This window comes from Primulina eburnea, chromosome 3 (assembly GCF_022965805.1).
Source record: "Primulina eburnea isolate SZY01 chromosome 3, ASM2296580v1, whole genome shotgun sequence".
Taxonomy (NCBI): domain Eukaryota; kingdom Viridiplantae; phylum Streptophyta; class Magnoliopsida; order Lamiales; family Gesneriaceae; genus Primulina; species Primulina eburnea.
The window spans coordinates 14,671,399-14,697,321 of NC_133103.1; the positions used below are offsets into that span (position 1 = coordinate 14,671,399).

The 25,923-nt window shown below is 33.7% G+C and overlaps 4 protein-coding genes across 11 annotated transcripts; 2 read left to right on the forward strand and 2 right to left on the reverse strand.

Annotated features, from left to right (window-relative positions):
• The first annotated feature begins 347 nt into the window (after positions 1-347).
• Positions 348-7,164, forward strand: LOC140826797 (phospholipid-transporting ATPase 1-like). Its single transcript, XM_073189295.1, has 7 exons — positions 348-2,775; positions 2,891-3,194; positions 3,836-4,535; positions 4,643-4,766; positions 4,858-5,077; positions 5,770-6,228; positions 6,709-7,164. Exons 1-7 carry the CDS (start codon positions 1,251-1,253, stop codon positions 6,926-6,928), a joined length of 3,552 nt encoding a protein of 1,183 aa, XP_073045396.1. The 5' UTR covers positions 348-1,250; the 3' UTR covers positions 6,929-7,164.
• Positions 7,165-11,682: 4,518 nt separating this feature from the next.
• LOC140826798 (chlorophyll(ide) b reductase NOL, chloroplastic) lies at positions 11,683-16,824 on the reverse strand. Of its 2 annotated transcripts, none has more exons than XM_073189296.1 (13): positions 16,446-16,824; positions 15,455-15,523; positions 14,740-14,801; positions 14,444-14,530; positions 14,044-14,111; positions 13,922-13,970; positions 13,766-13,851; positions 13,448-13,505; positions 13,032-13,082; positions 12,387-12,437; positions 12,226-12,267; positions 11,946-12,056; positions 11,683-11,855 (listed from the first exon to the last, which is right to left on the reverse strand). In XM_073189296.1, the coding sequence occupies exons 1-13, from the start codon at positions 16,786-16,788 to the stop codon at positions 11,808-11,810; spliced, it is 1,125 nt and encodes a 374-aa protein (XP_073045397.1). In that variant the 5' UTR covers positions 16,789-16,824; the 3' UTR covers positions 11,683-11,807. The 2 variants fall into 2 exon arrangements, 1 of the variants encoding a protein (XP_073045397.1); XR_012116868.1 differs by having other exon boundaries at positions 11,829-11,855; positions 13,025-13,082.
• Positions 16,825-17,607: 783 nt separating this feature from the next.
• LOC140826799 (protein RBL-like) lies at positions 17,608-24,067 on the forward strand. 7 transcript variants are annotated; one of them, XM_073189298.1, is made up of 9 exons: positions 17,608-17,848; positions 17,944-17,998; positions 18,093-18,191; positions 18,824-19,911; positions 20,003-20,264; positions 22,019-22,143; positions 22,713-23,598; positions 23,636-23,921; positions 24,028-24,067. In XM_073189298.1, the coding sequence occupies exons 1-7, from the start codon at positions 17,813-17,815 to the stop codon at positions 22,725-22,727; spliced, it is 1,680 nt and encodes a 559-aa protein (XP_073045399.1). In that variant the 5' UTR covers positions 17,608-17,812; the 3' UTR covers positions 22,728-23,598; positions 23,636-23,921; positions 24,028-24,067. The 7 variants fall into 7 exon arrangements, with proteins under 7 accessions (XP_073045399.1, XP_073045401.1, XP_073045402.1 ...); XM_073189300.1 differs by having other exon boundaries at positions 22,713-22,977; positions 23,050-23,921; XM_073189301.1 differs by having other exon boundaries at positions 22,713-22,977; positions 23,841-23,921.
• Positions 23,639-25,350, reverse strand: LOC140826802 (uncharacterized). The gene is made up of 2 exons (XM_073189304.1): positions 24,869-25,350; positions 23,639-24,621 (listed from the first exon to the last, which is right to left on the reverse strand). The coding sequence occupies exons 1-2, from the start codon at positions 25,008-25,010 to the stop codon at positions 23,807-23,809; spliced, it is 957 nt and encodes a 318-aa protein (XP_073045405.1). The 5' UTR covers positions 25,011-25,350; the 3' UTR covers positions 23,639-23,806.
• Between the last annotated feature and the right edge of the window lie 573 nt (positions 25,351-25,923).

Sequence of the window (25,923 nt, forward strand, 5' to 3'; positions counted from 1 at the left end):
CCACTGGATTAAAAAAACTTTTAAAAATTAATAAATCATCAAATTTTATAACAATAATTTTTAAAGCAAAAAAAATATCACAAATTAAAATATATCAATCTATATTCAACTCATAAAAACAACATTCATAATACTCAATTTATTGCCATCCATAATCCAGAATGGATATTTCAATAAATATATGTGTATATATATATATATATATATATATATATATATACATACATGGAACGTGCTTCTAGAACATCGCACAAATGTCAAAGCACAACAGCTACACATACGCAAGAGCTAACAACGTTCATTTAATCTTCAGTGTCCAAATTTCCAATCAGTCGCGATATAATTATTACAAAACTGCTACCGCTAAATGCCATTTACCATTTCAAGATTTGATCAATGGGATATATGAACTCATCAAGAAAGTCATTATTCCATATTGGCTGTAGCCACCCCATTCTGACTCTTCTCTTCTCGTTTCCCTCCCTTTCCCAGTTTCTTGCAAAGTTCGCCGCCCCCTCTGGCTAGATCATTATTATTGCCACTGTTTGAGGAATTTGACATTTGAATATTCTGTCCTTTTTTCTTTCTTTCATTCCTTCTTGCTTGCAAGAAACATTGATGACGCGTCCTTTTCAAATTGCATCAAACCAAATTATAGGCAGGCCTGAAGACGAATTGTGATCCTCTTCTTCCCCACACTGGCTTTTGGGTTTCTTGTGTAGAGCTCAGCTTTAACCTTACATAATATTCAGTTGAGTATTATATATTTTGGGTACTCTTATTGTCCTGTTTCTTTGGGTCAACGAGATCTTTTTGTGATATTGTCGAGTTTTGGTTCAGGAATTCAGTAAATCACAGGATATTTAAGTGAAGCTTTCTTGGCTTTGGGTTGAGGTGTTTTTTTTCCTGATATTGGGTTGGAAGTTGTGTAATTTGATCGGCGGGGTTTTGGTTGGAACCACCATATTTCTGTCATCGGGTTTGTCATTTTCATCTGGATTTCCAGACTTTCGAGTTTAGTGGTTTTTGTTATATTTTTGTGATTTTTTTGGGGGTCATAATCTAGGTTTTTCGGATATAAATTTTACATCTTTTATTTGTGAGATACTGAAGGGGACTTTAAATCTTTGAATCATGGTGTTAGAGCAGGGCTCGTTGATGATTTAAACCTCAGAAACAAAGACCTTTCCTATTTCTTGTTTTTGTTGATATTTGAAACCAATTCTGCAAACCCCTAAACTTATTCTTAGATGGATTCAAAATCCCAGACTGAAATAAATGAGTATCCTCACCAAGCTCCTGACTTTATGCGAAATTCGTCTTCTCGACGAAGTATCTCTTCTATCCAGTCAAAAGCATCCGGTGGACGCTCTATCAGGGAGCTGAGCTCCAGTGAGCTAGACTTGAAGCCCATGAGACACGGGTCAAGGGGAGATTCCGAAGGGTTAAGCACCTCTTATAAAGAGATCAACGATGAGGATTCAAGATTTATCTATGTAAATGATCCTGAGAAAACAAATGAGAAGTTTAAATTTGCTGGGAACTCGATCAGGACAGGGAAATACTCTGTCATTACTTTCTTGCCCAGGAATTTGTTCGAGCAATTCCATAGAGTTGCTTACATATACTTTCTTGTGATTGCAATTCTCAATCAGCTTCCCCAGCTGGCAGTGTTTGGTAGGGAAGCTTCAATTCTGCCATTAGCGTTTGTGCTGTTAGTGACAGCTGTCAAGGATGCATACGAGGATTATAGGCGACACCGGTCAGACAAGATTGAGAATAACCGATTGGCCTTAGTGTATGCAAATGGACAGTTTGAGCAGAAAAAATGGAAGGATATAAGGACCGGCGAGATAATAAAGGTTTCAGGTAATGGAAGTATTCCTTGTGACATGGTACTGCTCTCTACGAGTGAGGCTACTGGAGTTGCTTACTTACAGACTACCAACTTAGACGGGGAGTCAAATTTGAAAACCCGGTATGCTAAGCAAGAAACACAGATGAAAAGACCTGGGGAGGGGAAGTTTACTGGGTTGATCAAATGTGAAAAACCAAATAGGAATATTTATGGTTTCCAAGCAAACATGGATATCGATGGAAAACGTATATCACTTGGGCCGTCGAATATAGTTTTACGGGGATGCGAGCTGAAGAATACGGATTGGGCGCTTGGAGTTGCGGTTTATGCCGGCAAAGAGACCAAAGCGATGCTCAACAACTCCGGAGCTCCATCCAAGAGAAGTAGTCTTGAGACACGAATGAACCGCGAGATAATATACCTTTCGATTTTTCTTGTTACTCTGTGCGCCATAGTGTGTATTCTTCAAGGTGTTTGGTTGAAAAACCACAAAGATGAGTTGGATCTAATGCAATTTTATCGAAAAAAGGACTACTCGGGATCTGAAGTTAAGGATTATAAATATGAAGGTTGGGGCTTGGAGATATTCTTTGCGTTGCTCATGTCAGTTATTGTGTTCCAAATTATGATTCCTATATCGTTGTACATATCCATGGAGCTTGTCCGTGTTGGCCAGGCTTATTTTATGATACGAGACGATAGGATGCTTGACACGTCATCGAATTCAAGATTTCAGTGTAGGGCTTTGAATATAAATGAAGATTTGGGACAGATAAAATATGTTTTCTCTGACAAAACTGGTACGCTCACAGAGAATAAGATGGAATTTCAGTGTGCAAGCATCGGGGGAGTAGACTACAGCAATGGGAATGCCAGTGGCGAAGGTGAAGATGAGAATGTAGGATATTCGGTTCAAGGTATAATAACTGCAATATCCTTTTTCTTTTTATTCCACAAGAAGGTTCTTTGTTATAATAATGCCAGTTATATGTCATGCTAACCCATTAGTTGTTCGTATTTATTTGGTTTTAGTGGAGGGGATATTTTTGAAGCCAAAGATGAAAGTAAATATTGATCCGGAACTCCTCAAACTATCAAAAAACAAACACACGTATGAGGGCAGGCATGTTCATGACTTTTTTGTGGCATTGGCGGCTTGTAACACCATCGTGCCTCTAACCATGGAGACATCTGATCCTTCAGTTAAGTTAATTGAATACCAAGGGGAGTCTCCTGATGAACAGGCATTAGTCTATGCTGCTGCATCTTATGGATTTATGCTTATTGAAAGAACTTCTGGGCACATAGTTATCGACATTCAAGGGGAAAGGCAAAGGTACCTCAAAATAACCTTCATTTGCATTAGTTGTTATTTTGTTATAATTTCTGTCTTATCAATACTAGTTGCTTCACTTAATTTGATCACAACACTATCCTTACTTTACAATCGGAGAAGCCTCGGTACACTGTCTTCGAAAATTATATAGAACATATGCATTATTTATGCTATGATCTCGCTCATCGCGAAGTTTCTATATGTTCATTAATAGAGTAATTTTAATATGGAGGAGGTTCGAATTGCTACCTTTAAGTAGATTAGTTCTTTGAATATATACTCTTTCTATAATACAATGAACATGGATCTGCTCTTGTACTTGTTACCTACCCCTTGGAATAACATATTTCTTAATGAAGGTTTGGTATTTGCCCTTTTCAATTTGAGAAGATTTTTCAGATAAATTGTGTTTCATGTTTTGCTTACTTCTCGATTTTTGTTTATAGCTCGTGGCTGTCTTTGCTATCAAATCTGTTGCGGAGAGCTTCATCTAGTATCACATATTTATTTGTTGAGTTTTATAGTTATGACTTTTTCTTGCAACTGTTTTGTCTGATTTTCTTTTGCATTTTATTATTATTATTTTGAACATTTGAAGCATATGTATTGATCATCTGAATTCTGATCAATTCATGCCGCAGGTTCAATGTCTTGGGTATGCATGAGTTTGACAGTGATCGGAAGAGGATGTCTGTAATATTAGGATCCCCCGATCAGACAGTTAAGGTGTTAGTAAAAGGTGCTGATTCATCCATGTTCAGCATCATAGATAAATCTGTGAACTCGAACATGATGAAATCTACTGAAGCTCATTTGCACTCGTATTCCTCGAGGGGCTTGAGAACACTTGTTATTGGATCACGGGATTTGTCTGCATCCGAGTTCGAACAATGGCATTCATCTTACGAGTTGGCAAGTACTGCCTTGATTGGGAGGGCAGCTTTACTTCGTAAAGTTGCCAACAATATTGAAAACCATCTTAGCATATTAGGTGCATCAGGGATCGAAGACAAATTGCAGCAAGGCGTGCCAGAAGCAATCGAGTCATTAAGAATGGCTGGTATCAAGGTGTGGGTTTTGACCGGAGACAAACAGGAAACAGCAATTTCTATTGGATACTCTTCTAAGCTCTTGACGAGTAATATGACTCGGATAGTGATCAACAACAATTCGAAAGACTCGTGTAGAAAGAGCTTAGAAGATGCCTTATTAATGTGTAAAAAGCTCAAAATCGGTTCTGATCCCAAACACAGGGGTTCTGGAGCTGGAGGAAATCAACTCGCTTTAATTATTGATGGGACGAGCCTTGTATATGTTCTGGATACTGAACTTGAAATACAGGTATGCATGCAGAGGCTACATCAAGTTCCCCCTCGATCTCTCTTTCTCTCTCCCTCTGCTATGTTATGCCAAAGTTCTTTAATTTATTTATTTTGACTTGTTTGCAGCTTTTTGAATTAGCAAGCAAATGTACTGTGGTTTTATGTTGTCGGGTGGCTCCATTGCAAAAGGCTGGAATTGTTGCCTTAATTAAAAATAGAACTGATGACATGACCCTTGCCATTGGTGATGGTGAGCATCATTATAACCTGACATAACGTGTTATGTCATTTTGCCGACTTGTGGGATGAATGTTTATAATTTTTTCTGTGTGTGCTTTTAGGTGCAAATGACGTTTCAATGATCCAAATGGCGGATGTGGGAATTGGGATTAGCGGACAGGAGGGTCGGCAAGCTGTCATGGCATCAGATTTTGCAATGGGTCAATTCAGGTTTCTTGTCCCGTTATTACTGGTACATGGACATTGGAATTATCAGCGGATGAGCTATATGATATTGTACAATTTCTACAGGAATGCTGTTTTTGTTTTCGTCTTATTCTGGTAAGTATGATTTACGTGGTTGAAGTTACTTATATTTCCTATACATTCTGTGTTATAAAGATCAAAGAGAATGATTATAATTGTTCAAACACCACATCCATGATCTCGATTCATGATTTTCGGTGAGCTTGAATGCTCAAAGAGCTAGCAGTTTTGAAGTTTATAATGCATTATTCAGTTAACTGTTTTTTTCAATTGCTCTTCTCATCTGATATTAAATATATATTTTAACCGATTCTTTTATAATATTTAATTGTTTTTTAAATTCATAATACAAGTGATTGGTGTTTTTGGTTGTCTTTTTTCCATCATAGAAGCATTAGTAACAGGATATCTATGGTTGTGATGCTCATGCTGCTGCCTGTTTTTGTTTCTGTTTTGACTTTTAATGGAGATAAGTACCTCAATTATTAGATTATTGAAAATAATGAAGTTAAATACATGGATACAGTTTGAATCGTATACCGAAACTATTAGGATAGAAGTAGACAGATTTAAGGCTGGAAAAATATCATAGTTGAGGATTTGGTGTAACTCTGCGTCTAGCTAAGGCTGCAGCTTGATAGTTGCTGCTAGTTCTTTGTATGTTATAATACCTTATTCTCACTAGCCTTGCTTGGCAGTGAGTACGCTCACGGCCTTGCACCTTGTGTCTTTAAAAAACTGACACGTTCTCCCCATGTTTCTCCCAGGTATGTGCTCTTCACAGGTTTCACTTTGACGACTGCCATTACTGATTGGAGCAGTATGTTATATTCGATAATATACACAGCTTTGCCCACAATAATTGTGGGAATTCTTGACAAAGATTTAAGTAGAACCACTCTGTTGAAGTATCCTCAACTTTACGGGGCTGGACAAAGACGAGAAAGCTACAACGGAAAATTATTTTGGGTAACAATGTTGGACACTTTGTGGCAAAGCATAGCTGCCTTCTTCGTGCCTCTGCTCGCATATTGGAAAAGCGACGTGGACGGTTCAAGCATGGGAGATCTTTGGACTCTTGCCGTTGTAATAATTGTTAACTTACATTTAGCCATGGACGTCATTCGGTGGTATTGGATTACTCATGCCACCATTTGGGGATCTATTGCTGCTACTTTCATTTGTGTCCTTATTATCGACAGCCTGCCATTCCTTCCTGGCTATTGGTAAGATTGCTTATTCCATCTTTTGATCGTTTTTATTATAAATATTAGATTTCGAATGAACTTATGTTCGTTATGTCCTGCAATTCATGGGTTTGATTATATCCTTTATTAAGCAAATAAATTCATATATGTCAAGTACATTCGGGCTATAGTTTTAAACAAGATTTATCAAGAGTTCTCAAGTCAAATCATTCCTTTTTAAGCTAAATATTGCTGTATCTAACTTGCTAAGTTGGGCTTTTTTAAATGCTTTTAAAAAAGACTGGAGTCGGGGGTAATATTTTAGGCATGATGGTTCTTTAAAATATTTCCAACCTTTTTTTTAATATAATATTATACAAGTAAATGGTCTACGAAGTTCTACATATCTGGCACTGATATGCGTCTATCATCAGTTTTGTAAGTCTTGATCCTTATATATCATTGCATTGCCTGGAAATTGCAATGTGAGCTTTATGTTTCTTGTCAATACTTTTGCAGGGCCTTCTTTACCATTGCCAAGACTAAATTGTTTTGGGTGTGTTTGATTGGGATCATGATAGGAGCATTGCTGCCTCGTTTCGTCATAAAAATATTCATTCAGAATTACAGACCCGATGACATTCAAATCGCGAGAGAAGCCGAGAAAGTTGAAATTTCAAGGGAATCACACGTCGCACAAATAGAGATGAACTCGATAATTGGTCAGTCAACTAGGTAGATGTCACACTCACTTGGTTTTTTAATTTTTGGGTGTATTCCCTTTGTTTCTGTAAAGTTGTCCGATTCTTTAGGCCACTGCAGAAATTTTCTCCAGCTTGCCATGTCTAGTTTATTTGCTATACTGTGAAAGAAAATAGAGATAGTGTATTAGCTTGTATTGTCTTGCTACAGAGGATGTAATTGTACATTTATTAATGTTTCTTCCATTAAATATATAGTCTTTGTTTTGGGAAAGTACAGAGTTTGCTTTTTTCATGAACTTATTATTGGTAACATTTTTGTTTCAGTTTTTTTTTTTTGGGTTTGGTAGATGTTACCGTACGGGTAACATTATCTACTCAACACATAACATATTTATTGAGTGACGAATCGTCATTCATCTATGCATCATAGTTGAATGAGTGATCATAATTTATCTATTCAGTACACGTATCATATGTTGAGTAAATAAAAAAACTATCTATCTGAGTAGCATGGACAAGATCATTGTTTGTATACATAGACGCTTATCTATAGCTTTTAAAATAATAACGAGCATTCAATTTGCAAAGTAGTATAGTGAAAGTCATATGTTCAATTTTTAATCGAACAAATGGTTGAATTTGAGATGATCTAACATTCGATTATCAGTTGTTCACATGATGTAATTCAAGTTTGAAATTTAAATTTTGGGAAACTAATAATTTTACTATTAAGCTAATTTATTGGCTGCCTAATTAGCAATTAATTTTTATTATTCATTCATTGTTGGGGAGAACAATTAGTGTTCGAACTATTAGTGGTTTTTTGCACTTTATGCCTTTTGACATTAGAGTAGGTCTCATGTGAGACGTCTCATGGATTTTAATCTGTGAGACGGGTCAACCCTATGGATATTCACAATAAAAAGTAATACTTTTAGCATAAAAAGTAATACTTTTTCATGGATGACTCAAATAAAAGGTCTGTCTCACAAATACGACCCGTGAGACTGTCTCACACAAGTTTTTGTTTTGACATTATTATTGTGATCATAAAAATATAAAAACATTTAATATTCCAAAAAATTCCCTCTTCAGAGATTATATGTAATTTCATTCCCACATCAATTTACAGACTGTTGTATTTCATATTAAAGTGAATTTTAGAGAAACTCGAAATATGCCATAATAAAACAAAACTCAGAACTTTCAGATCAATTCGTTGTTTTGCCCATAAAACTAATATTGATAATTGAAGACAAAAATGGGACTGTTAGACGTTTTAACCTGAAAACAAACATCTCTATGGAAGGCAATTTGTTAATTCATAATTGAAATAATATTATGTTCTGAATTATATATCTATATACCTATAAAAGTGTGTATTGTTTTCCGATTGTGCTTTGACAAAAATACCCTCCTTGCAAACTTGAATGGTAAAGATAAAAATAAGACATAAATGCATCATCATTACTAATAATTAATTGACATTTAGAACATTTTAATTTCCCTCATATATTAATTTTATCGAATAACTCATCTTTATACTATATTTAAATATTTTATCTTTTTAATTTTCTCTCTACATTTTTTTCCAATAATTTTTTTTTAAATTTTGTAATTATATTTTAGTGTAATTTCTAATTAAGTAATAAATTATAGTATCACAAAAAGGTATATGAAAAATTTATAACTATATATATGTGCAATAATTGAATAATTAACATATTTTATGAGTTTTTTAACAAAGAATTGAAAGTAAAGAGTTTAATTTTGATTTTAAAAGATAGTACGATTTCAAAAAAAATATGAAAAAAAAACCATCTATAACGATTATATATGTTATAGGCATAATTATTTTATTCAATTTTATAACTAAAAAATTACATGTATTGCTTGTACCTATAAAAGTGTGTATAATACACATTGTTTTCCGATTGTGCTTTGACAAGAATACCCTCCTTGCAAACTTGAATTGATAACAATACCCTCCGTGCAAAATTGGACAAAAAAACTATTATTATTGTAATGTAAAGATAAAAATAAGACATAAATGCCTCATCATTACTAATAACTAATTGACATTTAGAACATTTTAATTTCCCTCATATATTAATTTTATCGAATAACTCATCTTTATACTATATTTAAATGTTTTCTCTTTTTAATTTTCTCTCTACATTTTTTTCTAATGATTTTTTTATTTTGTAATTATATTTTTAGTGCAATTTCTAATTAAGTAATAAATTATAGTATCACAAAAAGATATATAAAAAAATTTATAACTATATATATGTGCAATAATTGAATAATTAACATATTTTATGAGTTTTTTAACAAAGAATGAAAAGTAAAGAGTTTAATTTTGATTTTAAAAGATAGTACGATTTCAAAAAAATTATGGAAAAAAACCATCTATAAAGATTATATATGTCATAGGCATAATTATTTTATTCAATTTTATAACTAAAAAATTACACGTATTGCTTGTAAAATCAATCATTAATCAAAATTTTGAATATGTAATTCATGAAAAGAGATTTAATAAGAACTAAAAAGACTCTAAGTTATTTTCTACAGTAAAAACAATATATATGATATAATCCTTATAATAAATTTAATTATAATGATAACTGATTAGCATTTGTCAAAGTATCAGAATTTTTTACATATGATATTTAATATCTTTATTTAATTATTTTAAAATCAAATTAATTAATTCAATAGATACAAAAATAACATTTTTTAATGAAAGTATATTTCTTTTGTTATATTTCAAATTTTATTGGTGAAAATCATACCAATAGTTTAAAATCGATATTTAATAATTATGATATGAGTTTATTTGATATTTACCATATAATCTTATTTGAATGTGCATTTATTTACATATGTTGATTTATTTATTATATTAAAACTTATTTAACAAAAAATTAATAGTCATCAATTTTAATTTACAAAAGATCGATATATAAAATTTATTATCATGATATAGAATTGTAAAAATAAAAAGTAAAAAAATTCTTTAGGAAGTTAAATTAATTATTATAAGTTATATTTTACAATCAATATTACTATTTCATTTGTTTTAATATTGTTTTTATGAGTTAGTCACAATGATTTTAAATTGATAAATATTTGCCTTTAGTATGCTTCGTTTTTGTAGATTATGATTTATACATTGATAAAATCCATAATTTGATTGATTTTTAGGTTATTATGCTTTATACATGGTGTTTGAATATATATATTTTAAAAAATTTGTTTCAGCTCATTTTGTTTTATATATTATGTTTATTACAATTTATTATATAACATAAAATCAACTGCTTGAATTTTAATTTGGAAACAATTTTGAAAGTAAGTTATATAAGTTCTTATAAATCGTCTAATATGATAAGAAATTAAACCCAAATAAACAACAAAATTATTCAAATTATTTTTTAGAAAATCAAAATTTTATAATATAATTGATATTACGTGCAACGCACGTGCATCGTGCTAGTATCAGCAAAAGGTCAGTGCTTTTTACCGGTGAATGGTCCTTAAGATATCACAATTATGAAAATTAGTGTTAATAATATAGCATAGGTGTTTATGTAGTAAAAAACAGGGATTTAAATCAAAATAATAAGCCCTCTTTTTTTTTAAATGGAGAACTCCGCAACCGTTCTAGGTAAAACTCTCGGGATTAATGTAGTAGAATGTAAGCCACATCATCTAGATAAACTGTACTAGATTCTGTACGAAATATGTTTGATCGAGAAAATATTGGTTTGGAGATTCGGATTCATGATGATTTCTTTTGGTTGCTATAAATGTTACATTATTGTGTATAATTTTTATTCCTTGTAATTATTTATTGAGCTGCATCATTGGTTCTCAAGGACTTTAAAAAAATAAATAAACAGATTAATATCAACCCTAGGAGTGCATGTTATGTGGGGAACTTTAATTTATGCGAAAACCGAATGGACAATTTTTTACAGTTAAAACTAAATAAGAAATTCAAAATAAAAGGAATTAAATAGAATAATATGAAGGCATTTGATTTATTTTGATAATTGAGGATTTATGAATTGTGATAATTATTATATATTTGAATAACATGATAAATTAAAAAGATGGAATCAATATTTAAGTTTAAGCAACTAAAAAAATTAACTCAAAATTTCACTTCTTCCCTACCAAGAGATGCTTATTGCACTACATCACAAGAGTATTAGTGAGCGCGATATAAATATTATTGCTATTTGACAATTAAAAAGACAAACATTTAAGACAAAAACTTGTATGAGACGGTCTCACAGGTCGTATTTGTGAGACATATCTCTTATTTGGGTAACACATGAAAAAGTATTACTTTTTTATGCTAAGTGTATTACTTTTTATTGTGAATATGGGTAGGGTTGACCCGTCTCACAGATTATGATCCGTGAGACGGTCTCAAATGACATTCACTCAACATTTAAATGTATTTTTGTCATTTTATAGTAAAAAAACTCTTCCCTTTTACATTTTCAAATTTTATATTAATCTACAGTGTTAGTTAAGCAACAAGGTTCTTTTTTTTCAAAAAAAAAAAAAAATTAAGCAAGAAGGTTGAATAATAACAATTTCTGATGAAATCTTTTTCGTAATTTCAAAACTGTCATTTAACATATTTAACTCTAATACGTATTTAGTTTTGTAGAATATGTTTAAAATTTAATATTTTATAATTGTAAAAAAATAATCTTACTAAATTTCATGTTATATTTAATTTTTTTAATATAGTAATTACATTGAATAGATTATAGAATGAATATATGGATATAGATTTGGAATGTGTGTGAGGAAACAACAATTTCTTCATTCTGAACAAAAAAAATGTACCATGAACTTTCTCATTGATTTTGTCTCTCAAATCAGTACATGTTAATCTTCAAGGATATATCTATTCCTCCTGGCACCAAAAGCAAGTCTCTGTGTACCAAATGAAACGCAAAGATAGTTATATTTTGAATCAAAGCTAGAATAAACAGATTGACAAGTACATATATTGTGTATCTTAACTGAGAATATCTGAGAGTAAGCTTTCAGTCCTGTAAGGAAACGTATGTACGTTGGCTTTGTTGACCCGTTAGATGGAATAGAACGAATGTTTGGGACGAGGTACTCAGCCACCTGGTAAGAGTTTGGCAAAGTATACGCGTGGGATGGTGATCTCTTTACTTCACAATGAAAGGAGATTTTCAACAGGGAAGAGACATACAGGAGGATAAATCGGGGCTGAGCAAAAATTTGTATTCCGAAGGGAAGGTCATGAAAACAAGGCTTTTAAATGATAACTCACCACTTCAGATGGTTCAGCCAACACATTGATGAAGAACTTCGCCTGAAATATGCAGAAGTCGATCGATGGTAAGATCTATAAATGATATTATCCACCACTTCCTCAAAGATCAAGATTGCCAGACAAATAATAGTCCAAGATTCAAAATAAAATAACCCCACCTGCTTCGTGTTTGCACCAGACATGAGAAGATCTGTCGTCACCATTCCTGGCTGCACAGGATGAAATATAAATGAACCATGATTTATAATGTCACAGGTATTGTTTTCCGATACCGCAGAGAATGTAATAAGCTTTTGTGTTACAAACAGGAATTTTAGGATACAGAGAACAGTGGATAGACAAATGAATGTGCTATAACGTACATTAAATATTAATGTACATAAATTAAAATCAAATAAAATATTTTTATAATTGAAAATATCATAGTAAATTAAGTTTTTAACAAAGTCTATCATATACATTTTTATGTTTACAAAATTGGTTTGTTTGGGTTTTTTTATCTAAATTTTGAACCAAACATTTTTTTCGGGTTGGTTAATTTTTTAGACTCAATCCGAATATTTCAAAACCAATCAAATATGCGGTTGGGTTTGGTTCAGTTCGGTTCTTGCCTATCCCTACTTTAGATTACGTTTGGCGTGAATGGAAAAATGGATTTGGATTTCTAGTAGAGTTATAGCATCTTTAAATTCAGGTCCTGTTAAAGTTCTGGATGCAAGAACCTTGAGAAGTGTGTAATGCTAATATATGCTTTTACTGATGGAGTTTCTATTATATAAGCAAATAAAAGATGTACATTGTACCGAAAGATTATGGACGACAACATTATTGACATCCTGCATCCTCAACTCTGCCTGTGGGAGAGAAGAAATGAAATTTGTTACTTGCACACCATAATGTTTGCCATGACTTCACCAAATATGCAGCTGAAAATGCACAGAACAAAGTTCAAAAAAGATTTCTTCCGAGAAGAAGGAAAGAAAAGATAAAAAATTTTGCAGTCCATAAGACAGTAGAAGATGTGAAAATTTGATAGGTAAAAAATACAATGTCCGAGTAGGCAAGTGCTAGAAAATTCCCAATTTAGCGTTTAGTTGTGAGGTGAAGATTAAATCGAATGCTCAAGAATGGAAAATCAGTAAATACACGCATCTTTGAGAATGTCTGTATTTGCAAAATCATATATAGCTAACAACATTCATTTGAATTCCGCACACACTTGTAATGATTTTGTCAGATGAACCACACTACGTTTAGTAGCTCCGTAGGCAGCAAATCTGAGAGACAAGAAATAGAATATGTTAAAACGGACACACAATCAGTTATCAAGAAAATAGGGAGCCAAAAAGCAATCAATGGATAATGTATGTTCCAAACTCATAGCATTGGAATGTGAATGTAAGCCCTGAGAAATCAAATCATAAAACATTCTTTCAGCGTAAAAATTTTACAATTATGCAATCATAGAAATTGTCAAGCAAATCAAGAGAAGTTAATGAGCCCCAAAACACAAAAAACAAAACAAAACAAATTCTACCTTGGAGTTGGTCGTCCATCAGATCCGGCTCCATCAATATTAAAGACATGTCCTCCTCGAGTCTGTGTTTGCATCATCTTTATTGCCTAGAATTATCATGCATTAGGTAAGTCCATCTGTTTACAGGGAAAATGGTGATGAACAAATGATGTTTACCTCTCGACAACATATCATCAAACCAAGGGTATTTGTGGATACAACTTCACTGCAAAGAGGGTACAACAGAAATAAAAAGCAAATCCTTGCCTAAAAACTGAGAAAGTGTAACTACAACTCACATTAAATCTTCATCAGATGCCTCTACCAATGGTTTGTAACTATAGGCATTCGATCCTGCATTATTTATCTGCATCATTCTGAAGATGGGGTAATACAGAACAGATACTGGAATCTGAATATCAATCACTCTAGCAAAAGATGAAAGCAAAAAAAAGATAAAACTATTGTAAAGCAATAACTCAGAGGAGATAATCAATGGTCCTTCAAATAATAACAATAATGCCCAGGTCTCCAAGTAAAATACTTCATTACAAGTACTTCTTAGCAACTTATAAAATTATGACCACCACTGAGAATTCTCGAGAATTTTAATGAGGCAAGGCATCTTAACGTCCTGACGTTACACCGCAGAAATTTTTAATGAGGTTGTGGTTAAGACATGAATTGTAAATCATGTACCCATATATCAATGTATTTGAGGTGTTCCTTCGCAAAAGCAACTAGTTTCCTCACATCATGCCCCTCTCTAACATCACATGTGGTACCCTGCATAAGGAGGGTCAATGACATAAACAACAAGCCTGGCATACACAATTTCAAATATACAAACTTCAGAGTAGCGGAGTAGGTTTTTGTATGTCTCTGATTATTCCTTCCAATTGATTTCTTGCGTGCATCTGAATAAGTTTTTCCAGGAAGTAACCAAGGCAGGGAAAAAAATTAATAATAAGCATGAAAAGTTGTGAAGGAGGTACCCACAGATGCTGCTTCCCTGATTCAATTTTCAATGATTCAAGAGCAGATTTCACTCGATCATCTGAAATCATTAAGCATGTCAAAATATTTTAAAGTGATTGCTTAGAAAAAAGAGTAGAATAATGTTTCTGCAGTAGACCAAGACAAAGATTTCCAGAGGGTCTCATAAAAGTGGTTTTTCTTATTAGTGATCAAGTTTCTGAAGGGTAATTATCAATTAAGAAAGTTTGCGGTATTGTTAACTTTTATCAGATTCCAAATCTTCTCATAAGGATATTTCATATAAAATAGATAGACACGGGCAACATAAATAATAAAATGAGTACTATTTTGATTCTTATGGGTAAGTAATCTGAGTGTCTTTTGAAAAAGCATTGAGTTTTTAAAAAGATAACAGGCTTGGGATAGGATAGTAATGATTACAGGAAAAAAAGGATGCGGCAGAGTGAATTTATATTGCATATGGAAAGGAGCCACACAACATCCAACTAACAGTTACTTCTCTCACCTGGACGTAGATTGTTCATGTTTAATTTCCAGAGAAGTATGCCTCAATTAGTTCTCTTACCGGAGCCATATGAAGCTTTTGTTGGAGACTAAATTGTCCCAAAATTATCCAGGTCAATTAATACATTTTATCAAAATTTGGAGACAGCAAATGTTACGTTTTTCTAAAGAAATATGCTGTCAAGTTAAAGAAAACCATCAATTTACCTGATCTGGAACATATCACGACATTGTCACCAGCTTTTAAAAATTCTCTTGCAAGTGCATACCCTATTCCTGAAATGCAAAGATGAGGTTGAGACATCTCCAACCATAAGTATAAAAGAACTAAAGGTGCATAAACATGTTTATAGGATTAAGAAGATAAACATATATATGACAAATAAAGCCATTATGGCGTCATACACTTTATTGATAAAACACCCTTTTATACAGAGGGTAGTTTCTTCATCAACTACTGCAAAAAAGTGTGGAAACAATTACTTCAGGGTTCTAGGATGATAATTAAGAGGGAATTTATTCAGAAATTTTTTAGATAGTACATTTCTTCAAAATAGATTGCCATCAGATAAACTTCTAAAACAAGTTTTATAACAGCCAACCAGTAGCAACACTTAGAATTGAAAGGTATTAAAACTACAATATATTGGAGAGAAGTTGCACGACGATCTAAGAACTTTTGAGTTAAATAGTTGAGCTCTAAACTAAGACCATCGTGTAGTTACAAAAATCGGTCTTTCGGAAAAACACGTAACCTGCTTAATCTTTTGTATCTGTGTAAGAACTACTTACAAAACTCATTGATTGTCTTTTTGTTCGCATTCAGTTGGACTTGTTGGGTACCTACTTTATTGTCATCAATATTTGATCTTTTGTGTACAATGGATGAGGGGTTTGCAAACCAGCCTATAACTGCTCGGGGATATTCGGTAGGATATGGCATTTGTATATATCAAATCATTCTTTAAAACCGTGACTCCAACATGTTGAACAGTTTCATAAGCGCAAACCATGAAATATAATCAAGAAGCTAAGGCAGCAGGCACATTGTTTATACTATTCAATGAAATGATTCATTACAGTGATGATACTTACTCAAAATGGGCAGATGAAGCAAAAAATAGAAAAATGAAACAGAAACAAGCAAAACTAAGAAGTGTCCTACTTCATAAACAAACAAAAAAGAAGAAGACCCGACCTTTGGTAGAACCAGTTATCAAAACATTATAGGGTTCAACCATTGGCTCAGTTTTGCTGGCCAACATCGATGAAGCAGAAGACATAGCCTTTACTGGAAAAAGGGACTTTTGTGAATTGAGTTTAGAGATGATGGGATCTCTTTTTATAGTGAAAGTCCTTGACAAGAAACTGTGTCGACCAAATTTTGGCACTGGCTCAGCATGAAATTTGAGGATGGGGGAATTTGACAAGACCGTTGCCACCATTGTTGAAGCAAAGAGACGAGATGAAAAGATCGAAAATTCCAGACGATTGGTTAGTTTGAGAAGACTGTTTATCCCAAAGCTCAGGATTTGTTTCATCGGAATTTAAACCAATATAAAGACTGATGTGTTCAGGTTATTATTCATGGTAACACAAAATAATGATAGATTATTGATATGGACTTAATAATAATAATAATAATAATAATAATAATAATAATAATAATAATAATAATAATAATAATAAATAAGATAAATGTGTGAATATATTTCATATGATAAAAAGCTTTTTCCTTAAAATCTTATTATAATTATTACTTATTTTATATTTTTCAATTAGGATTAAGAAATTTTTTTTGAACACAAAATATTTAATTTTCCTTCTTTTAACTCCACATTGAGTGATGAAGCTTGAAAGTTTAAACATAAGAATACATTTCTATAATGCATAAATTTACAATTATGTTCTCTCTAATGACTGATTTAAAGATGAATTGCATTAAAATTTTAATATTTTTTTAATATGTAAAAATAGATAATGACACTGAAAATTAGTTAATCTAAGTGTCTTATACTTAGTAATATAATATAAATTTCTATAATGCATAAATTTAATAATATGCCCTCTATTTTTTTTTTTTAAAAAGTAATAAATCTATCTTTTTAGCATGAGAGAAATTTTGATAAATTCTATTTTTTTAGCATGAGAAAAATAATGAATTTTTATGTAAAAAATAGAATAAGAATTTTTATTTATTTTTGGAGAAAACGTAATTTCCACGGGTTTTTGGTGACTAGAAATTTTGGTAATTGTAAAGATTAATTTGTCATTGGTTTAAAATAATTGTTTTTATAAAAAGGCACAAATATAAAGTGTTTAATAAAATAAAAATTGTCCAAAAATAAATCATTAAAAGATGTCCTGACCATGAATTTTTCAAAGAAGCGGAGTGGGGTAGAAATCCCGTGGCATCGGCTTTGAAAGCCCGCCTCGCTTTCCCGCTTCCGAAGCAGAGACCCTTTCGTCGAACCCGCGCCGGCAGCGAGACCTCCGCCGTATAATCAATATACTGTGAAACATTTTCCACTTACACCGCATTAATACGTAGAGCCTGCTTGTTTTATGCTATTATTCTGGCCAGTTTCCGCTGAAGTCCTTGTCGGTTTCGTTATTAATCCTGTTTCCCAACTTTATATTTTATGGGTTCGTCGTCAAATTTTGTATGACTCAGTGTTTCTGTACTTATTTTTCAGAATCTTGATTCATACAGTTTTGAGACAAAGTGCATGATGAACGCCGCAATTATTGGTAATTCAGATACTAAAAATTTCATGTCTTGGATACTTATTCACCTGTTTTGTCGCTTTATTTTCGTTGTTATTTTGTTCTTGTCTTTGTGTAGACCCTTTACAGGGGGATTTTCCAGAAGTGATAGAGGAGTATCTGGAGTATGGTGTTATGAAATGTGTTGCCTTCAATCGCCGGGGAACCCTTCTGGCTGGTATGATTTTATTTTATTTTTCATCGTCCACTTTGTGTCAATCGGTACTCTTTTGTATTGTTTAATTATTTATTCTTTTTTTGTTTCTTTGGCAAAGTTACCCAGTACACGAACTTTCTGAGAAAAGCCTCTAAAAGGTGTAATTGTGGGGCAGTGTGTATCGAATTTTTATCGAACCCCAAGACTGAGTTTTGGATTGTCAATGAGCTCTTTATTCGAGTTGGAAGTGGGTTTGACAAAATTTCACCCTGCTAAAGTTAGCGTTGCTTTAATTTGTTGAATTATGGCATGCTCCTTTAACATCAGCATCGGAAAAATGAAGGCTCGCTGTCACAATATAATGCTATGACCTTTTTGAAAAAAATTGTGGTAAACTGGCTGTGGCACTGTACTGCTGTCGATCCCCCTCCTCCATAGAGTTTTAGTACAAGATTAACATTATAAAAGGTTTTGAGTTAGAAATAGATTGTTTAGTTGACTGGTTTCTACAGTTTTTATGTTCTTCAGTTCATGTAATAAGTAACAACCTTAATGACCATCATTAGACATGCTTGCCTGTTTTTTGTGAGATCATGCTTCTGCCACCACATTTGTGGGGTTCCCTATTTGATATGTCCAATTTCTTTCACCAGCTGGGTGCTCTGATGGAAGTTGTGTTATATGGGATTTTGAAACCAGAGGTATTGCAAAAGAACTCAGGGACAAGGACTGTGTTGCTGCCATAACAAGTGTTTGTTGGTCAAAACATGGCCACCGCATACTGGTATCGGCTGCTGATAAATCATTGACTCTTTGGGATGTTGTCCGAGGGGAGAAAATAGCTAGAATGACTCTTCAACAAACGCCACTGCAAGCTCATTTACATCCCGGTTCCTCTACTCCATTTATTTGCTTAGCTTGTCCTCTGTCATCTGCCCCTATGATTGTTGACTTGAATACTGCAAGCACAACTGTGCTTCCCGTGTCATTGTCTGATACAGGAAATGGCACAGCCCCTCTATCACGCAACAAATTTTCAGATGGATCCTCTCCTTTTACACCTACAGCAGCATGCTTTAACAAATACGGGGATTTGGTTTATGTGGGCAATTCTAAAGGGGAGATACTAATTATTGATCATAAAAGTAACCATATACGTGGTATTGTTCCTATTCCAGGGGGTTCTGTGATAAAGAATATCATATTTAGCAGGAATGGGCAGTATCTTCTCACAAACTCAAATGATAGGACTATCAGAGTTTTTGAAAATCTTTTGCCTGTGAAAGATGAGCTTAAAGCTCTAAACGAAACCATTTGTAAAACAGATGAGCAAGATGAGGTTGAAAAGTTGAAAGCTGTCGGATCAAGTTGTTTATCTCTCTTTCGTGAGTTTCAGGATTCAATCACCAAAGTGCACTGGAAAGCACCATGTTTTAGTGGTGACAGTGAGTGGGTGATCGGAGGTTCTGCTAGCAAAGGAGAGCATAAGATCTATACGTGGGACAGGGCTGGCCATCTTGTAAAAATCCTTGAAGGTCCCAAGGAGGCATTGATTGATTTAGCATGGCATCCTGTGCACCCTGTTGTTGTGTCTGTCTCCTTGACTGGATTAGTTTATATCTGGGCCAAGGATCATACTGAGAATTGGAGTGCATTTGCTCCAGATTTTAAAGAGCTTGAGGAAAATGAGGAGTATGTAGAAAGGGAAGATGAGTTTGATCTGGTGCTCGAAACAGAAAAGGTGATTGAACTTTTTTGGATAAGACTTTCTTGTAATGTTTTTCTTAGTATATATTTCTTTATCACATCACTTGTGTCAAATGTGCTTGCAGATGAAAGATTCAGATATCAATGAAGATGATGAAATTGATATCATGACAGTTGAGAGAGATCCTGCTTTCAGTGATTCAGATATGTCGCAGGATGACATATCTTATTTGCCTCCTGATCCATCTCCAGATGTTCCTGAGCAGCAGGATATCCGTGTTTTAAGTACTTCAAAGCTGGGGGACATCGACCAGTCCGCATGTCCTCTGTCAGAGGACATGGAACTGAATGGTCATTTAACGAACCATGAATCCAGTCCACTTAATGGTAACATCCATAAATTTAGTGATATTTTTTCAGGCTTTATCAGTAATTCCCACTCACTGCTTATGCACCTATTTTATTAACTGGATATAGTGCCTGAACATTTATTCAGCTTAGGGGTATGTTTATTTTATGTCATTTGAATACCCATGACACAGTATCAATATTGAAATAGCACTGAACATTTTTTTTTCCAATTGAATTTATACCCCGAATTATTTGTATTAGAATCATCTTTGCCTCCATTATTTCATCATGGAAATACATTTTTCTCTGCACACCTCAAATCCTTCATCCCCTCCGTGGGGTTTTCTCCCTTTGAATTGTAGTATATCTTGTATGGCTAGTAATATTTTAGTTGGCAATCGACCATGTTGGTTCTGTATGAGCCTTTGATTCCTTGAAATCTGAACAACTATTGGTCAGATTTTCATTTCAAGTTTCTTCGCTTTGTTCTTTTGTAATTTCTGTATGAATCGGAGCATGAATCCTTTGTCGTGTTGTTGGCCTTTAAAAGCAGCAGTATAGAGGCTTAATGTAGAATCCATTGTGTTCCACGACTTTTTCCTGAGATACTTGGTGTCTGCTTGGATGTGGCGTATTTAAAAATTGGTTTTCAGATTTATTTAATGTTATAATTATGTGGTTTTTGAAGATGCATTTGGATAGTTTTGAAAAATACATAATCTGGCTTGCATGAGTGCACAGAATCATGCCAATCAAATATCCGAAGAAGAATTATAATAGTTGATAAATTATTGTTTATTTTTAAGAATTATGTTACGTTTAGAAAAATGTATACATTATTTACATGTCCTTCGATATCATCAATGTGCGAAAAATGAACGGTAAGCTATCCCCTCCACATAGAGCTATTTCCGTCGATTCTCTCCCTCCACTTCTGCCTTCTATTTTAAAGTTAAGAGTTTTTGTTTTTCTTTTCATCACGATAAACTAAATATTAAAGGTTCATAGTTGACTTATTAGAAGAAATAATGGTAGTTGTGGACTTATGTCCTATAATAGTGCAACAGAAGGAAGGTGGTTTCATGAGCCAATGGTGGACAGCGGTGGTGGTGCTTGTGAATTGAGGTTTTAGAAAGAAAAGAAACTGTATTGTGTAAGCAAATTCTTCGATTTATGGTGTGTATAAGTTCAATGTTGAAGATGAAGTAAAGGCTCATGTGGAGTTGATTACACTTAATGGTGAAAAATTTGTCAATTTTAGACAAACTCTTTTGGCTGTTTTTGTTTTTGGTACTGTTTACCCTTAGGTATTCCAAACATTAAGAGCTGTTAGGATAACTAAGGTGTTTTCAAAACCATGACATGGATGACTGACCATCCTTAAAAGGGATTAAAAAACTCTTTCGCAACACATATCCAAACAGACCTTGAATTTTGTATCTGCGTGATTCATACTGTTATGATACTTTATGGTGTGCAGTAAGTTCTTGGCAGACAGATATCTTGATACCGACTTATCAGTTAAAAGGTGTTCATCAAACCAGCGAAACAATAATCCAATAAGATTGATCCTGGTGCTATGGTTTGATAAGTCTTGAATATCCATTATACTCAGAAAGGATTTGAATCGTATATTTGAGTGGGGGGGCCTTTACTGGATGATTTTTATGGCTTTATTTTACAATTTACTTAAGCTTTATTCAAGCGCTATTATCTTTCAGTGTCATGTGCACATAGCGAATCATCAACTTTTATTTTTGTTCTGTTGAAGTGTTTCAATTATGCTGCAGACAACTTGGGTGGAGCATCTTTTAAAAGGAAGAGGAAACCCTCTGAAAAGGTCTTGGAATTTCAGGCCGAGCATGTTAAGAAGCCATTGTCAAAAATGAAAACAGCTAGCAATTTACTGGAAGCTGTAAGATCGATCGCCTGCTCTTTTACAGTTAGTTAAGCACAGGGGAAATGCAACACATTCGAATGGATTTATCTAGTCTTGCTGTTTCATGTGCTGTTGCTAAAACTAGGAAGCCAAAATTTCCTTTTGCTGCAACTAGTTTAAAAGAATGATAGCATGCCCTTATTAAAAAAAATGTTCCCAATTTGAACTATTTTCAAATTTTATGCGGCACTTTAGTTTGGGGTTAATCTGGGGCCAAGCTTTGATTTTATGTGACAATAATCTGTAGGAATCTTTTATAGATGGAAAATTTGGAATTAAAGATTTTTTAGAAATGGCTGATACTGTTCCCATAGATAAAATGTCTTAAAAGATGTACTAACCTTTTAAGTTTCAACTTTTTCTTGCAATTTCTTGCCTACTTAAAAGTGCGTGAGCAAATATTTGTTTAGTCATGAGCCTGAAAGATTTCAAATGTAAATAGCAAAAGGATACTCGTCTTTTCTTCTTTTAATCATTTTTGGTCTATTATTTTTTAATTGATGCTTTTAATCAATTTGAGACTGCTGATACTTTGACACCAACAGGGTACTGCATCATGACTTGGGACTTTGTGAACACACGATCTGGAGGGAACAAGCAATTGATGATAAAACCAGAGGCATCTCAGCAGTCAGATTCATTTCACTTGGTGCATTGTCAATTCTTGTCTGTTGATGGTAATATCATGGAAAAATGATAGGTACAGAATAGGTTGATTGCAACACTTCTGTCCATTCATGTTGAAGAGGCAAAGATTGGAGTTTGTCTGAAGATTACTCCGAGAATTTTTTCCTATGTCTCCTGAACTCGGTACATTATGAAATTAATGTTTATATTTATTGAATTTATAAGATAACTAGTTTCTGTTTTTTAATGGTTTAGATCAGATGTGTTACTGACTAAAGGATATTATCGGCCAATCACTGATGATAGATGAATAGACGAAGTATACCTGTGGCTTATATATGAGAAAGCTCACTTGTTCTGTTTTTCTTATATCAGTATATGTTTATTCTGTCTTTATTTTTCATGGTGATAGAAACTTTCCTTTTTGATTCTTCATTTTCAAGGTTCTGGATATTATTAGAGAAATATGGCTTTCCATCTTATTTCAGTTTAGGGTGCTGTTTTATTTTTTTGTTTAATTATCAAAGAAGTGTGAGTCTTGTTGTATCAGAAAGTTTGCTGTAAAAGACAAGTTTACTTGAGTTTCAATCCTTTTCTACAATTATGACACATTGAATTTTTTGTAGAAATATGGTGATCTGCCGGGGTCAATTTTTTTGTTTGATATTATGAATTTTTGTTCCGTGCCTCAGATACCCCTTATTACAAATGGTATTATGTAGGCGGAGGTATGATCGTATCAGTTACTAATAAAATGCTTTTATGAGGTATTCCAGTATTCAATATCTTTAATGCTTTTATGAGGTATTCCAGTATGCAATATCTTTAATGCTTTTATGAGGTATTCCGGTATTCAATATCTTTATTAATTTTGGTTCCGGCACAATTACACCATGGAATTGTATATGCATATCAGGCTTTACAATCAAGGACATTATCTACTGTGTCTAGATATTCCTTGTACTCGTTGTATACTTGAAATTATTTACATACTAGCACATCTCTTGAGTCTCTAAATTTTAGCTTTTCCTGATGTAAATTTGTAGGTGACATAAGCACTGAGCGCCACAATAACTAACACGGCTACCCCCATGTTCACCAGCAATTGCCTTTCCTCATTGAGTTCTGTGAGTGCTTTCACTTTTTTCTTGTAGTTTCCCATATTGAAAGCACTGTAATCACCTTCACTTGAATGAATCTTTTGTTTTCCTTTTGATTCTCTGTCTTTGGAAGCGCCTACAGCCTCATCTTTGTCAAATTTCTTCTTCTCGACGTTCTCAACCTCAGGTAATTCTTCTATCTGCTCCAAGTTCTTCCTTTCCTTGTCCACCGTGATTGTTGGTACGATCGCTGGATGCCTATTTGACGGTACATGGTCTTCTGTCAACTCTATGTCTTGTAGAACTACATTTTGGTCATTACTCACTGGAGTAATGCTGTTTTTGTCCCTTTCATCATCCAACATCTTTTGTTGTCTCATATTTTTCTCATCTGGCAATTCAATAGTTCCTTTGGGCGTGCTATTTTGCGGTAGAACTTTATCCTGGCCCTTTTGAAGGGTAGTGTCAGTGCTCATAGTTTTTGGAGAAAAGGTCTCTGGAGTTTTCATGGGAGACTTCGTGCCTTTGTCCACATTCTTTTTCGGCAGTGTAATGGTAAGGTTGGCTCCTTGGTGCTTGGCTCGAACTGAATTCATTTCACAGTTCTCTGGAATCTTAAAATCCTCTAGAAAACGGCTCCATTTGTTTCCAGCAACTAGACGTTCCCCTCGAACGCGGATAATATTCCTGCCTTCTGTTGAAACCTTAATCTGTTCCTTCATGAAACCTGACCAAAACAAAGGAAAAATTGGAGTAAATGACTAGTTCCCGATTCCCGTGCTATTTTTAGGTGCAGCACATTAACAACTTCTGAAGTTAACCTTTATCACAAATTTATTTTTCCCCGAGTATAATTGGGTAAGAGAATGTGTTTCATAGGTTGTCTCAACTTAGGATATCTCCTTTATCGGGGGGAAACATTGTGTTACACACCAAACCATCTATTTAATCGAAAAGTGAAGGGAAGCACGTACCAGGAAGATAGATGACAAGAAAATGAGATTCATCGTCTTGTTCCCATTCTGAAATGGGCTTGAAATCTTCATACACAGGTCGAACCCCAGCAGACCTTGACGGCGGCTTCGCCGTGCCACCACCTCTCTGCCGCATTGCCATTTCGGTTACAATAAATGCTTGTACGTATATCTGTTTGTTATGACGATTTTGATGGTCTTATGTAGGAGCTTTTCCTTTGGTTTGTGTTTATATATATAGAGAGAGATAACGAGGGAATTGAACAGAGGTTTGCTTTCAAAGGATGCTTGGATGAGGTATATCTCTTGCCAAGTTAAATCTCATATAGAAAGAATCCCTTGTTTGGGTAACGCGGTTGACCACATTACTAGATTTGCTATTTCCTTTGCTGAAAAGGAACAACTTTTCCAATATTTGTGGCTTAGCATTACGTGTCAAAGTGGCTTTTTCCAGCCCTTAGCCACCTACAAATGTGGCAAGCTTTTGGCTGACCCGGTCTTTTTTTTTTTTTTTATTTTCTAGAGACTAAATTTTTTCTATAAATTGGTGTAAAAAGAACTCCGAAATTGGAATATTTTATAATTACTGACAATATTTTAAAATATAAGAAATTATAGCCAACAATCGAGCTTAACCAGACCGGATTTCATCGGACAAGATCGATGTTCTAGATTTCGGTTTGCATCCCTATATTCCACACGTCTGTCTGAATGTTTTACTTTAGTCATGTGTTGTTGATTAAAAATTATAGTATTTATTTTGTATTAAAAAACACTAGTCAAAAATTTACTACCATCACCCCCCCTCTCTCTATTTTAACGACAGACTGATCTACGGTCAGCCAACATTCCGAAATGTGTTTGACTGTATATCACATTAAATTTCAATCATGGTTTCAAATGTATATTATATTTATACATACGTCATTAATTACAGTTAAACCCCAAAATGACTATTTTTTGTATGTTGACGACGTTGTTTTTTTTTTTTTAAATTAATTCCAGAGGTACCCTGAATTACCAACTGACTATATTATCCACATTTATTCTGCCAT